The sequence below is a fragment of the Lynx rufus genome, unplaced genomic scaffold (genome assembly GCF_022079265.1).
Source record: "Lynx rufus isolate CCGP_SWC_20201006 ecotype Redwood Valley unplaced genomic scaffold, mLynRuf1.p SCAF_9, whole genome shotgun sequence".
NCBI lineage: Eukaryota > Metazoa > Chordata > Mammalia > Carnivora > Felidae > Lynx > Lynx rufus.
The window spans coordinates 101,685,438-101,699,452 of NW_025814897.1; the positions used below are offsets into that span (position 1 = coordinate 101,685,438).

At 37.1% G+C, this 14,015-nt stretch overlaps 2 protein-coding genes across 2 annotated transcripts; both read left to right on the forward strand.

The window, feature by feature from the left end:
- Positions 1 to 525: 525 nt before the first annotated feature.
- On the forward strand, positions 526 to 1,467 carry LOC124505683 (olfactory receptor 8K3-like). Its single transcript, XM_047071697.1, has one exon. The coding sequence runs from the start codon at positions 526 to 528 to the stop codon at positions 1,465 to 1,467; it is 942 nt and encodes a 313-aa protein (XP_046927653.1).
- Positions 1,468 to 12,135: 10,668 nt separating this feature from the next.
- On the forward strand, positions 12,136 to 13,062 carry LOC124505617 (olfactory receptor 8K3-like). Its single transcript, XM_047071608.1, has one exon. The coding sequence runs from the start codon at positions 12,136 to 12,138 to the stop codon at positions 13,060 to 13,062; it is 927 nt and encodes a 308-aa protein (XP_046927564.1).
- The last annotated feature ends 953 nt before the right edge of the window (positions 13,063 to 14,015 follow it).

The window sequence follows — 14,015 nt, forward strand, 5'->3', positions numbered from 1 at the left end:
ACTTCAAAAAACAAGGATCTGATCATCTAAACAGATAGTAAACTGTGAAAAAAAAATTGTATTTTGCTGAACTCAAGAGAGAAAGCCTAGATGTCAAGCTCAAGAGCAAAAGCCCTTCTCCCTTATCTCACAGGAAATCAGCACCAGCAATGTCATTTTTTTCTTTCACCGTTCACCACTGCACCCAAACAACACTATATTGTTTCTCCTTCTGTTCACGTAACAGTTTTTCTTAAAGTAATTCAAATTCAGTATTTCTCACCGAAGAAGGTGTGTACTTGGTAACAAGCAGTTTATCAGAAGCTCACCCATCTTATAAGCAATGTCTTATGTGCTGTAAGTGTGGATTTTCTATGAATGTGTTTATAATATAATATTACAATACTGCATATTTCTGTTGCTTTCTTAGACTCTTGACACTGTTATTTTACTTATATTCAGGATAAAACACAACCAGATGATATAACATGAAAGCTATTTACTGTGCTGATTATCTATTCAGGATAGATTTTCCAGTAAACCTGCATGGAAAAACACAACCTGACAGTGGTGAAAGAATTCATTCTCATGAGAATCACAGACCGTCCTGAGCTGCAGGCTCCATTATTTGGGCTCTTCCTCATCATCTATGTGATCTCAGTGGTGGGCAACCTGGGCCTGATCATCCTCGCCAAGGTGGACTCCAGGCTACAAACACCCATGTACTTCTTCCTCAAACACCTGGCTCTCACTGATCTGGGTTATTCAACAACTGTGGGACCCAAAATGTTAGCAAGTTTTGTTGTGGAAGAAAACACAATTTCCTATCATTTGTGTGCCACGCAGGGAGCATTCTACATTATGTTCATCGTTAGCGAGCTTTTCATTCTGTCGGCTATGTCCTATGACCGCTACGTGGCCATCTGTAATCCTCTGCTCTATCCAGTCATCATGTCACAAAGGGTGTGTCAGGTGCTGATGACAATCCCCTATCTCTACAGTACATTTCTGTCTCTTCTGGTCACCATAAAGATTTTTAGTTCATCCTTCTGTGGCTACAATGTCATCAGCCATTTCTACTGTGACAGTCTTCCCTTGTTGTCCTTGCTCTGCTCAAATACTCATGAAATTGAATTGATAATTTTGATTTTCTCAGTTTTTGATTTGATGTCATCCCTTCTTGTAGTCGTTGTGTCTTACCTGCTGATACTGGCAGCCATCATCAGGATGAACTCAGCTGAGGGTAGGCACAAGGCCTTTTCCACCTGTGGGTCCCACCTGACAGTAGTCACAGTGTTCTATGGGACTCTGATATTTATGTATGTGCAACCCGAGTCCGGTCATTCCTTTGATGCCGATAAAGTGGCATCCATATTTTACACCCTCATCATCCCCATGTTGAATCCCTTGATTTATAGCTTGAGGAACGTAGATGTAAAATATGCTTTCCATAGGATATGGAAAAAGTTATGTAGTACCTTTTCTTAAGTTCGTTGTATACTATGTGGTTCCTGTGAATTAGATTGTCAACATTAAACATTTCTATTTGTTCTTTCAGAGGAAAGGTCAAGGATAAGTGAGTTCAACATATATCTAGAGATTGACTTCTATGCATCAGTCATAGGTTGAAGTGCTCTAAACACACTGTGAATAAATAACGAATATATTTCCATTCTTGAGGGAAAGACAAGAGTTATGAGCATCATAATTAGGCAATGTGTTAGTACAGTAGAATGGTTACTAGTCTGTAGACTCAACACCAAGCAAGGAGTGTGGGAATGCTCTGGGCGAGTGAAGAATACCTGGAACAGAAAGGTACCTGTAGGTATGTTTTTCTGTAAGTACATTCTTTCTGTTTAACCTACATAGGTTTCTATGGGGTGTCTACAACACAGTTGATTGTAGTTTTAAGCAGTTTCAGTGTATTGCCTTAACTTGAAGTCATCAGTCATCTGAATGTGCTCCAATCTCTCCATTCCATGAGGGGTCTTTGTGTCCTGGTCTTTCTTCACGAGCGCCATTATTTTCATTATTTTCATGACTGAAGCCCCAGAGAGTCTATCGACTACACACACTTGGCATTTCAACAATCCAGAAGATCACCACAGCATCTAATTTTGTCTAAATGTGTCCATTTGTCTATAATAGTGGACATAGCAATTGAATTAAATTTCATGGGGTCTGCCATACACATTTTTTGATTTGTAAATTTCTCTTGCCAGCTTGATCTTGATTCCTTTTTAAAAAAATTTTTTAAAGTCTATATTTAGAGAGAGAGAGCATGAGGGAGGGGCAGAGAGAGAGAGGGAGAGAAGGAATCCCAAGCAGGCTCCATACTGTCAGCACAGAGCCCAGTGAGGGGCTTGATCCCAGGACTTCTGAGATCTGAAATCAAGAATTGGACGCTTAACCCACGAAGCCACCCATGTGCCCTAATTTTGAATCTTAAATGCTTATTTTTGTCTAATGAAGTTATGCTTTATCTCTCTAAAGAACAAGGATAATTTTTGTGTAAAAGTCATTTTCCAGTTTTTTTTTGTATGGTTGCATATGAAATCTATTCTATCATAAATAACAGTGTTGACTCTTTCCACAAATTTGTTTCAAATGAGTGTGTACTATATTTTGAACAGGGTAAATTGTTCGACTACATTGATTGGATGACCCTGCCCCTGCCTGGAGAAAACAAAAGAAAATTCTATGGTTTGGACTGTGAATAAATGTGATGTCAAACATATATACTTGGTGTGCTTTTTGGACATACTTCCTACATAACACTTGCCAAATACCCTATTTTTTGTTTACTTTTATTTTTTTAACATTCAAAAACGTATTTGCATCATGGAGAGACTGAACTCTTTTCTGAGTCCACCATCATGGAATAAAATTAACTGTGAAGCCAATAAAATTTGAATAAAAGTAATTAATAAGAATACACACACACACACACACACAGAGGGAGAGAGAGTCATGTGCAAATAATTAATAGGGCCTTTATGGCTTATTTTTTATATTAAAAAATTATACACCTAAGTATGAGCTATGCCTGTACAAATATAAAGAAATACATGTTTCTTAGGTGACGTAGTTAGGACAGCATTACGGTGAAATGTTAATAATACAGGGATTTGAAAAAACAAATGATAAGTAAATATAACACAATATCCCACTCCTAAAATAAATATTGGAGTGCTTTGATTAGCCCTCAGAATACAAGCCAAAAAGAGAAAAATAAAGTATTAAGACTTATAAATTTCAATAATATGTTTCATTCGCTTAAAAATTAGTCTCTATTTGGTGCCTGGGTGGCTCGGTTGGTTAAGAATCTGACTTTGGCTCAGGTCATGATATCACGGTTAGTGAGTGGGTCCCACATCAGGTGAGCTCGAGCCCCTTTGGGTGAACAGGAGCCCCGCTTCGAGTAAAAACGTGAGCTCCACTTTGAGTGAGCCCCGTTTCTCTCTTTTTCTCCTTCTCTCTCTGCCCACCATGGAATTCTCTCTCTCCTCTCTGCCCCCTCACTCACTTGCGCCCTCTCTCCCCCCAAAAAAATCTTTATTTCATTACTAGGTATATATATTACACATATCAGAAAGTATTATATTCTTGGGGTGCTTGGGTGGCTCAGTTGGTTAAGCGTCCAACTTTGGGTCAGGTCGTTATTTCACCTTCTTGAGTTCAAGCCATGCATCGGGCTCCTAATTTTACATCAGGTACTGCTACCAACAGAAAAGGTTGCTCAGCATTACTTTCATTTATGCATTCCAATTTAAACTTCAATGAGACAACACCATAAACCAAGGGTAATATCTAGTTGTTGGTGAGTATATGGAGGAATGAAAACTCATACATTGTTGGTGGAAAATTAAAATGGTATAAATATTTTAAAAACATCTGGTTTAAGATTCACCATCTTAGAAAGTAAAAAGGCAGCTAATATATTTAGGCCTTCCACTGCCAGATGAGAGAGAAAAGGCATCACATTCCATTGCAAATATTCTATGTGAATGTCCACAGAAAGCTTATTTATAATAGTTAGACTGGAAATAATTCAAATGTTCTTCCACTTGAGAATGGATAAACAAATTATGGAATATCCAAGCAAATGAATACCATTCAGCTATAAAAACCAATAAATTATTGGTATGCACAAAAATATGGATGACTCTCAAAATTATTATGCAGAATAAAGGATATCAGACTTAAAAGTGTAAACAATATAACATTAAATTTTTAAAAAAATTTAAAAATCTCAAATGCAGATTCATCTAAAGTTGCACAAAACAGATAATATGACAAATTCCAAACAGTGTAAGGAAATGGCATAAGAGGCATAGAGCTTGGAAAGGAAGAAACGAGACCCTCTGTAGTACAAATGGCATGTTGTCCAATAGAAAACCTCAAGGAATCCCCCCACCAAAATATGAGTTCAGCAAGATCACAGGATTCCATGAAAGCACAAAGATAAAAGATCAACATACAAATATATTGTAGAAACCAAAATTTTAAAATACCATTTATAATCACACAAGTATAATGAAATATACTCACAGTGAAACTCAGAAAACGTGCAGGATCTGTATGCTGAAAAGCATGCTGATTAAGGAAACCACAGAATATCTGAATAAATGGCAGGACGTACTGAGTTCATAGATTAGAAGACTCAACCAAAGATATCTATACTTCCCAGACAGATTTATAGGCAATTCAATGCAAACAAAATCCCAGCAAGATATTTTATAGATACGGTTGAGTTTATACTAAAATGTAACGAACGGTCAGGGACTTGGCATACCTAAAATAGCTGAAAACATGTAGAATAACATGGAAGAAACTCTGGTCCATGTTAAGGTTTACCATATAATATTCAAACCTATATACCATTGGTGTAAAGAAAGACATATAAAGCAATGGAACAGAGTAGAGAACCCAGAAGAGACTTTTATAAAAGGTGTAACAAATTTTTCATGGAAGTACAAAGTTAATTCCGTAGAAGATGGGTAACACTTTAAAAAAAAAATCATTCTGGAATCATTGAATATCTGCAGACAAAAACAAACAAACAAACAAACAATGTTGACCTAAATCTTATACAAAGTATACTCCCAAATGGATAACAACTTTATTGTCAAACTATGATATGCTTAGACAAAAGTGTAGGGATAAATCTCTACAGGACCTAAGAGCAGGCAAAGAATTTAGAGACAGGACATCAAGAGCGTAATATGCACAGGTATACATTGATAAAGTGGAAAATCAGTGATCTTGCTGAACTCATATTTTGGTGGGGGGATTCCTTGAGGTTTTCTATTGGACAACATGCCATTTGTACTACAGAGGGTCTCGTTTCTTCCTTTCCAAGCTCTATGCCTCTTATGCTATTTCCTTGCACTGTTTGGAATTTGTCATATTATCTGTTTTGTGCAACTTTAGATGAATCTGCATTTGAGATTTTTCTTGATAAAGTCAAAATCAAACTTGAAACAACCTACTCATCACGTTCTTAGAAATGATTCCTAAAGAATCAAAATGTATGTTCACACAATCAGCTTAAGAAAATGTTTACAGGGGCGCCTGGGTGGCACAGTCGGTTAAGCGTCCGACTTCAGCCAGGTCACGATCTCGCTGTCCGTGAGTTCGAGCCCCGCGTCGGGCTCTGGGCTGATGGCTCGGAGCCTGGAGCCTGTTTCCGATTCTGTGTCTCCCTCTCTCTCTGCCCCTCCCCCGTTCATGCTCTGTCTCTCTCTGTCCCAAAAATAAATAAAAACGTTGAAAAAAAATTTAAAAAAAATGTTTACAGAATTTGTATTCATAAGTGTTGAAAACTGGGAAGATCCCAAATGTCTTTCAATGACAAAAGAGTTGAACAAGTTGTACCAGAAATACCATGGAATGCCATTCAGCCACCTTAAAGAAAAGGGTATCCACACGCAAAAACGAGGATGGACCTCAAGAGAGTGAAGCTATCCCAAAAGATTACAAATTGTGGACTATTTATAAAACCTTGTTCAAGTGACAAAATTATGCTGATGCAAAAAATATTAGTGGTCACCAATGGTTAGGAACAGTTGCCCAAGAGGTGGGAAGACAGTGTAGCTTTAAAGGGATGGCAAAAGAAAAATTTGGGGGGACAGAATAGTTCTACAATTTGACTATGGTGGTGGTTGAAACAATGCAAAAATGGGATAAAACGCAGAGGAGTAAAGTATACCAATACATGAAAGAATAACCCCAAACTGGTGAAATCTGAACAATGTGTGTTGTACCAATGTCAATTTCCTAGTCATGAAATCATACTACAGTGTAGCAAGACGAACTCTTCGGGGAACTGTGTGTAGATTACACAAGACGGCTCTGCATGCTTTTTTTTTTTTTTACAACTTCCTGTCAATTTATAATTATTTGAACATAAAAATTTTTTGAAAATGGCAAATTGAAGTTGACTTGGTGGATTAAGAGGCAGGAAGAGTAGAACGGGTTTAACATGTGCGAACGCTAAGACTTCTGAAGCAATGGACATGTTTGTTGCCTTGAAAGTTTTTACAGCTCCATCGATATATACATATGCAAAGCTTATCAAATTTTGTGCTGTATATATGTGCACATATATTGTATATGTATATATACACACATATACACATGTATGTGTATGTGTATGTGTATATAAGCTTATTCTATATCCAAAAACAAAGGAAAATTTCAATAGAAAATTGACAATTGACAATAGAAAGTAGTAGACCAGTACTACTTAAATGAAATGTCTGCTATTGGGTAACTTGAAAATAAAAGGCAAGACACAGTCTAATAAATTACATGAAAGATACTTATAATACTATAAATGCATATTTACCAAGAAGGATGTAATTAGGTAACATGAAAGGGAAGAGGATATGTCTTGCATTTATTGAAGAGTATATAGAGATAATATATCTGAAATATTTAGGAAAATTAATGAGTATATTCAACTCCCTCTTATCAAGAACACATTATATATATATAAATATTTTAAGGGGACAAATTCAGGGCTGTTCACTGAGGCTGGATACCGTAATGATGTAATGGTGATAGCTGAGAGTTGGACACACGACATCTGTCAATAAAACAATACATGAAAATTGGTAAATTTGTATCATGGACTCTAATACAGAAAGAAGCACAAAGTGTCATATCATCTGTGCACAACAAGCAATTAAAGTGACAAATGCAGCAATGAAATTTATGGAAATATAACACATAGGGGCGCCTGGGTGGCTCAGTCGGTTAGGCGTCCGACTTCGGCTCAGGTCATGATCTCGCGGTCTGTGAGTTCAAGCCCTGCATCGGGCTCTGGGCTGACAGCTCAGAGCCTGGAGCCTGTTTCGGATTCTGCGTCTCTCTCTCTCTATGACCCTCCCCTGCTCATGCTCTGTCTCTCTCTGTCTCAAAAATAAATAAATGTTAAAAAAAAAAAGAAATATAACACATATACATAGTTACGCGTATGTAAGATACGAGAGTTTTGCAAGGATAACTTGATAATCTAGGTATATATTAAGTACAACAGAGCATGGTTCAAGGTAGGAAAGAAAAATTGAGATGATCTGGGCACAAAAGAATAAAATACCGCACTGTGAAATTAAAAGGAAAAAAAAATCAAAGCAGAAGTGGTAACCAGTCAGTGACGGCAACTCGCTATGCAATGAGAAGGACGCATAGCAAACTTCTGCCTTGGAAAGGGTAACAATAAAAAGAAAACGAAATTCAAGGAAACAACACGCCACATTTGCTTAACGTATGAATTTTATTCCATGCACAATCTTTTTATTAAGTTTTTAATGCTTGTTTATTTTTGAGAGACTGAGTGAGGCAGAGCATGCAGTGGAGGGGCAGAGGGGGAGAGAGAGAGACGCAGAATCCGAAGCAGGTTCCAGGCTCCGAGCTGTCAGCACAGAGGCCCATGTGGGACTCAGATGCAGAAGCTGTGAGATCATGACTTGAGCCGAAGTCGGACGCTTAACCACCTGAGCCATCAGGTGCCCTATTCCATATATAATTTTAAAATAATTTAATAGAACAGAATTTATCAACTCTCCACTGTGTCACCAATTTGAGGAGACCTCTATGGAAATGGAAGCCCTGATGAACCTGCCCTAAATATACGGCATTTTTATCAAAAGTCCTATGCAGTGCTGGGGCACCTGGGTGGCTCAGTCCGTTAAGCATCCGACTTCGGCTCAGGTTGTGATCTTGTGGCTTGTGACTTCGAGCCCCTGTTGGCCTCTGTGCTGACAGCTCAGAGCCTGGAGACTGCTTCCGGTTCTGTGTCTCCCTGTCTCTCTGCCTCTCTCTCGCTTGCACTCTGTCTCTCTCTCGAAAATAAATGAACGTTTAAAAAATTTTTAAAAAGGGTCCCATGTGGTGTAAATGAAAAGTTAAGTAAGGGCGAAAATAGGAGAGAAAGAAAGAAAGAAAGAAAGAAAGCTAAATAGATGATAGATGGATTTATAAATAGGTGATTGAATATAGATAATGATGATGATAGATGATAGATAATGATAGAGATAATAGATGTTTGAATATAGATGTTGATGATAGAGAGATGGGCGATTGAATGTAAATGATGATGATGATAGATGATAGATGATAGATAGATAGATAGATAGAGAGAGAGAGAGATAATAGGTGATAGATCAACCGATAGATAATTTATTCTCTGGTGAATACAAATTGCCCTTGCCTGTTAATGGACAACTTCCAGACATTTTTTTAATGCCCTCATATGCTTGAGCCATCATTAAACAAATTGCTCAGCATCTCCTGAGGGAGAGTCTCAAAAGGTGAAGAGAACCCATAAATTGTTCTCCATATGCCATGTTAAGAAACACATATGGGAGTCAAGACAGAGGGTCCATTACAGGTAAAAATGACAGAAAATTTGTGTGGTATCTCATATTAGCAAATATCCACGATGTTTCGGTGATGTTTGGTAAGTTCCACTTTAACTTCATGGCAAAGCTCTAGCAAAATGTGACCATTTCTGATTTTGTTTGCTTTGCTTTCCCGTAACCATAATGCCTGAGCAGGAGTAGGAATTACCTCGTTTTTTCCTTCTTATTAATTTTTTGAATGATTTCACATGGTGGAGAGGCTAATGCTTCTGTGACTCTTTGAAACTTCATTTTTATATAGTTATGCAATACTTCCATTTAATATGAATAGTTTTACCTCAAACGGAGACCAAAATAAAAGCAAATGGTACACAGCCGAAGAGACATGAAATTTTTTGAGTTAGCAAAATTAAGAAACTTCAGGTAGTATCTGTCATTTTGATGTCTTTCCAAATGTTTATTTAGTGACTCTGGACACTTTTTGTGATTCTCTCAAAAGCAATTTAGTATTTAATGATTGTTTAAATAAACATATCAATACAATTATCCTCTGAGGTCTTGACAAGGAAAAAAAGGGGTTGTCACCTCACAATGAGGTGTGCAAAGCCTTATTTGGACATTTGTAGACCTTTAAGTAGCAAGTTTTATGGAAATGGAATGATGTAGAGTATTCTTCATTTTCCAGTAGGATCTGACAGAAAGCGGGAAGAATTATCTCAAAGGATATAGCTTTAAACAATTACATATCAAACATCCAACAGAGACAGTAAACTATGAAAAAGTAATGTGGTTCTTTTTATAGAACTCCAAAGCTAGTGAGAGGAAATGCTTTTATCTTTCTTCACCTCACAGAAAACTTGGTACTCAAAAAGTACTATTTATTTGTTTAGCTTTCCATGATTGCAAAGGAAAACAAAACAAAGTGGAAAGAAACAAGCAAAACTCAAAATTTATGCTGTTTTTATTGTATTTGCGGAATATTTCTCTAATATTGTCTCCAACTGATACACATTATCATATTTCTGTTATAAGAAAGGTGTGTGCATCAGAGCAGAGGAGCATATCAAGAGGTGACAAACCTAAGACTCAGGTAAGTTAAAGGGAAGTTACACATAATTACCTTTATATGGAATGTTGTGGAGTTGTGTGTTTTTGTCTGCTTAGAGCTCACTCAGCGACTTCTGACTTGACCTGTAATTTCATTGCAGACAGTATTATTTCCCTTTTCCTCTTTTAAATAGAAGCATTGATGCCCACGACTTTTTAAACCAAAAATACTTCTCTTACGTTAACCTGCCATCCACCTCCCACTCTGGAATAATTTTTTATCTGTGAGTGTTTAGGATATTTAGATACATGTCATGTGATTATATACATGTTTGTCTGCATTATGTGCTACATCATAGTTTGAAGGGGTTTTGTGGGCTTAGTGTAGAGAAGGATTTCAAATCCCGTCCAGGGACCCACATATATCTCGTCTTCAGTGTATTGCATTTTGTCTTTAAGCTATTGTGTATCACAGTGACTTTCAACTTTTATTTGTCCTTAAAGTGTGATTTCCGCTAATCCAAAGGGAATTCTTGTGAAACTTCATTATGTCAAACCTCTGCCAGTAACCTATTCTTCCTCCAAATTTACCATGTTCCCTTAGTTTCTTGCTCAAGAAAGTGCATCTGATTTGCTACATTTGAGTTAGTATATCTCTATTTTAGTAAAAATGCCACAAGGGGAAGAATAACGTTTTAAGCAAGTTTATATCAGAATAACTTATCTGAAATGATACTAAAACTGATAAGAAAATTAGAAGATAAGTAACCCAAGGAGTCACAACACGATTATTCAAATGTTGTCATGGAAGAGTGGTGAGGTATGTCTTGCTTAAACAGTTCCTCACCTCTTCCTATGATAGCCTTGACAAAGAACTTCAGTCCCAGGCCAGAGAATGCACAGGTATATAAGTCAGGAAAGTAGAAACATTTCAGGTAAGTTCCTATCACTCTTTCAAAAACACACAAACAAGCAAATAAAAACCCATAATGTACTTAATATTTGAGAACTATTTCCAGGTAACATAGACACATTAAAGTATCGAAACTTCATTTATCCTATCTAAAACTCATCAAGGAAACATCAGCTTTATATACGAGAATGAAGACTTTTAGATAACTCACATTTTTTTGCCCAAATCAAATCTTTGGATATACTATAAACTGAAATACAGCTGAAAGTATATCTCCATACATGTATCTCCTGGTATGTTTCACCATGTCCCCCAAAATAATTCCCATTCTGATGTGTTACACTTTTCTTATTCATACACCTGTCAAATATCTGTTAAGTATGCTAACTTTCCAGTCAGTTTCACATGTAGGCATACCTTTTGTAGGACCATGCTTGAGTAGTGGGCTTTATGCAATTGGGGAACTTCTGGTTTAACATTTTTATTATACGGGCACCTATGCTTCAGGTGGTTAAGTGTCCAACTCCTGATTTCGACTCAGGTCACGATCTCATGGTTTGTGGCATCGAGCCCTGCAGTGAGCTCTGCACTGACAGGGCGGAGCCTGCTTGACATTCTCTCCCGCTCTCTCTGACCCTCTCTCTGTCTCAAAATAAATAAGTAAACATTAAAAAATTATAATATATAATAGACATATGTATTAGGTCATATGATTTACGTATCTTATAAATGTCATTTTGTGATTGTATCATATACGGTAGAAAGAATAATTTAAAGAATAGTAAAATAAACACCCATATATCTAATCCCTGAAGTTTTCATTTTTTTTTGTTTCTGCTTTAGCATCCATATCTACTTACCTTTATGTATTTATTTTCCGTCTATCAATAAATAAGTCTATTATCTATCCACCTAATTATATCACCAGGGTTTTTTAACATTGTTACTGCTGTTATTCCTGACTGAATATTGTCATGGCCTAGATATTAGATATATTAAGGTATTTAGCAGCTTAACTTGTATCTAACAATTGGAAATCAGTAGCATCCCGACTCTTGGATATGACATTCAAACTGTCTCTAGACATTGAAATATATTCTTTATGGAGTAAAATGCCTCCAGTTGAGAACCACCTATTTCGATTTCTTTATGCATATATAGTGGTCTACGTGGGATTTGGGTTTGTTTTCAAATATCCTAAATTGGACAGTTTGGATGTATCTTATTTATACTAGTTGGCCATACCAAGCCCTCTCTCAGGAGACAGTACATAATATATATTGACTATGATGATATATCTATCCATAATAGATTTTCTAGTAAACTTGGATGGAAAAACACAATCTGACAGTGTTTAATGAATTTATTCTCATGGGAATCACACAACGTCCTGAGCTGCAGGCTCCATTATTTGGGCTCTTCCTCATCATCTATGTGATCTCAGTGGTGGGCAACCTGGGCCTGATCATCCTCGCCAAGGTGGACTCCAGGCTACAAACACCCATGTACTTCTTCCTCAAACACCTGGCTCTCACTGATCTGGGTTATTCAACAACTGTGGGACCCAAAATGTTAGCAAGTTTTGTTGTGGAAGAAAACACAATTTCCTATCATTTGTGTGCCACGCAGGGAGCATTCTACATTATGTTCATCGTTAGCGAGCTTTTCATTCTGTCGGCTATGTCCTATGACCGCTACGTGGCCATCTGTAATCCTCTGCTCTATCCAGTCATCATGTCACAAAGGGTGTGTCAGGTGCTGGTGGCAATCCTCTATCTCTACAGCACATTTCTGTCTCTTCTGGTCACCATAAAGATTTTTAGTTCATCCTTCTGTGGTTACAATGTCATCAGCCATTTCTACTGTGACTGTCTTCCCTTGGTATCCTTGCTCTGCTCAAACACGCATGAAATTGAATTGATGATTTTGGCTTTCTCAGTTTTTAATTTGATGTCCTCCCTTCTGATGGTTGTTGTGTCTTACCTGCTGATCCTACTAGCCATAGTCAGGATGAACTCAGCTGAGGGTAGGCACAAAGCCTTTTCTACATGTGGGTCCCACCTGACAGTGGCCACAGTGTTTTATGGGACTATGATATTTATGTATGCACAACCTGAGTCCAGTCATTCCTTTGACACTGATAAAATGGCATCCATATTTTACACCCTTGTTATACCCATGTTGAATCCCATGATCTATAGTCTGAGGAACAAAGACGTAAAATGTGCTTTCCATAGGATATGGAAAAAGTTATGAGGTACCTTTTCTTAAGTTTATTACATACTGTGTGGTTCCTATGAATTAGATTATCAACATTAAACATTTCTTTTCCTTTCTTCAGAGGGAAAATCAAGGATAAATGAGTTCAAGATACGTATCTAGACATTGACTTCTATGTACCAGTCATACTCTGAAGTGTTCTAAATACACTGTGAATAAATAATACATATACATTCCATTCTTGAGGTAAAGACAAGAGTTATAAGCATCATAATTAGGTAATATGTTAGTACAATAGAATGGTTATGGGCCTATAATTCTAACACCAAGCAAGGAGTGTGGGAATGCTGTGTGGGAGTGAAGAAGAATACCTGGAATAGGAAGAGTTAAAATAACTCCTGTGTCATTCTCAACTATCAGAATAAACTTTCCCATTTCCATGTATTGTGTATATAGGTGAGTTTCTCTGTAAGTATGTTCTTTCTATGTAGCCTACACAGGTTTCTATGGGGTGTCTAAAACACAGTTGATTATAGTTTTAGGCAGGTTCAGTGTATTGCCTTAACTTGAAGTCATCAGTCATCTGAATGTGCTCCAATCTCTCCATTCCATGAGGGGGGTCTATGTCCTGGTCTTTCCTCATGAATGCCATTACTTTCACTTAGGAGCCTCAAAAAGTCTATTGACTACACACACTTGGCATTTCAACAGTCCAGAAGATCAGCACAGCACCTAATTATAATTATCATTTGCAATCACACAAGTATAATGAAATATACCTAGAACAAACCCAGGAAATATGTGCAGGATCTGAATGCTGAAAAAAATGCTGATTAAGGAAATCAAATAATATCTGAATAAATTTCAGGACACACTGAGTTCATAGATTAGAAAACTCAACCTACTAAATGTATCAATCCTTCCCAAACAGATCTATAGGTAATACAATCCAAACAAAATCCCACCAAGGTATTTTATAGATACAGTTG

Coding starts and splice junctions, on each gene's coding strand:
- LOC124505683 (XM_047071697.1), top strand. CDS start 526: ATGGAAAAACACAACCTGACAGTGGTGAAAGAATTCATTCTCATGAGA.
- LOC124505617 (XM_047071608.1), top strand. CDS start 12,136: ATGGAAAAACACAATCTGACAGTGTTTAATGAATTTATTCTCATGGGA.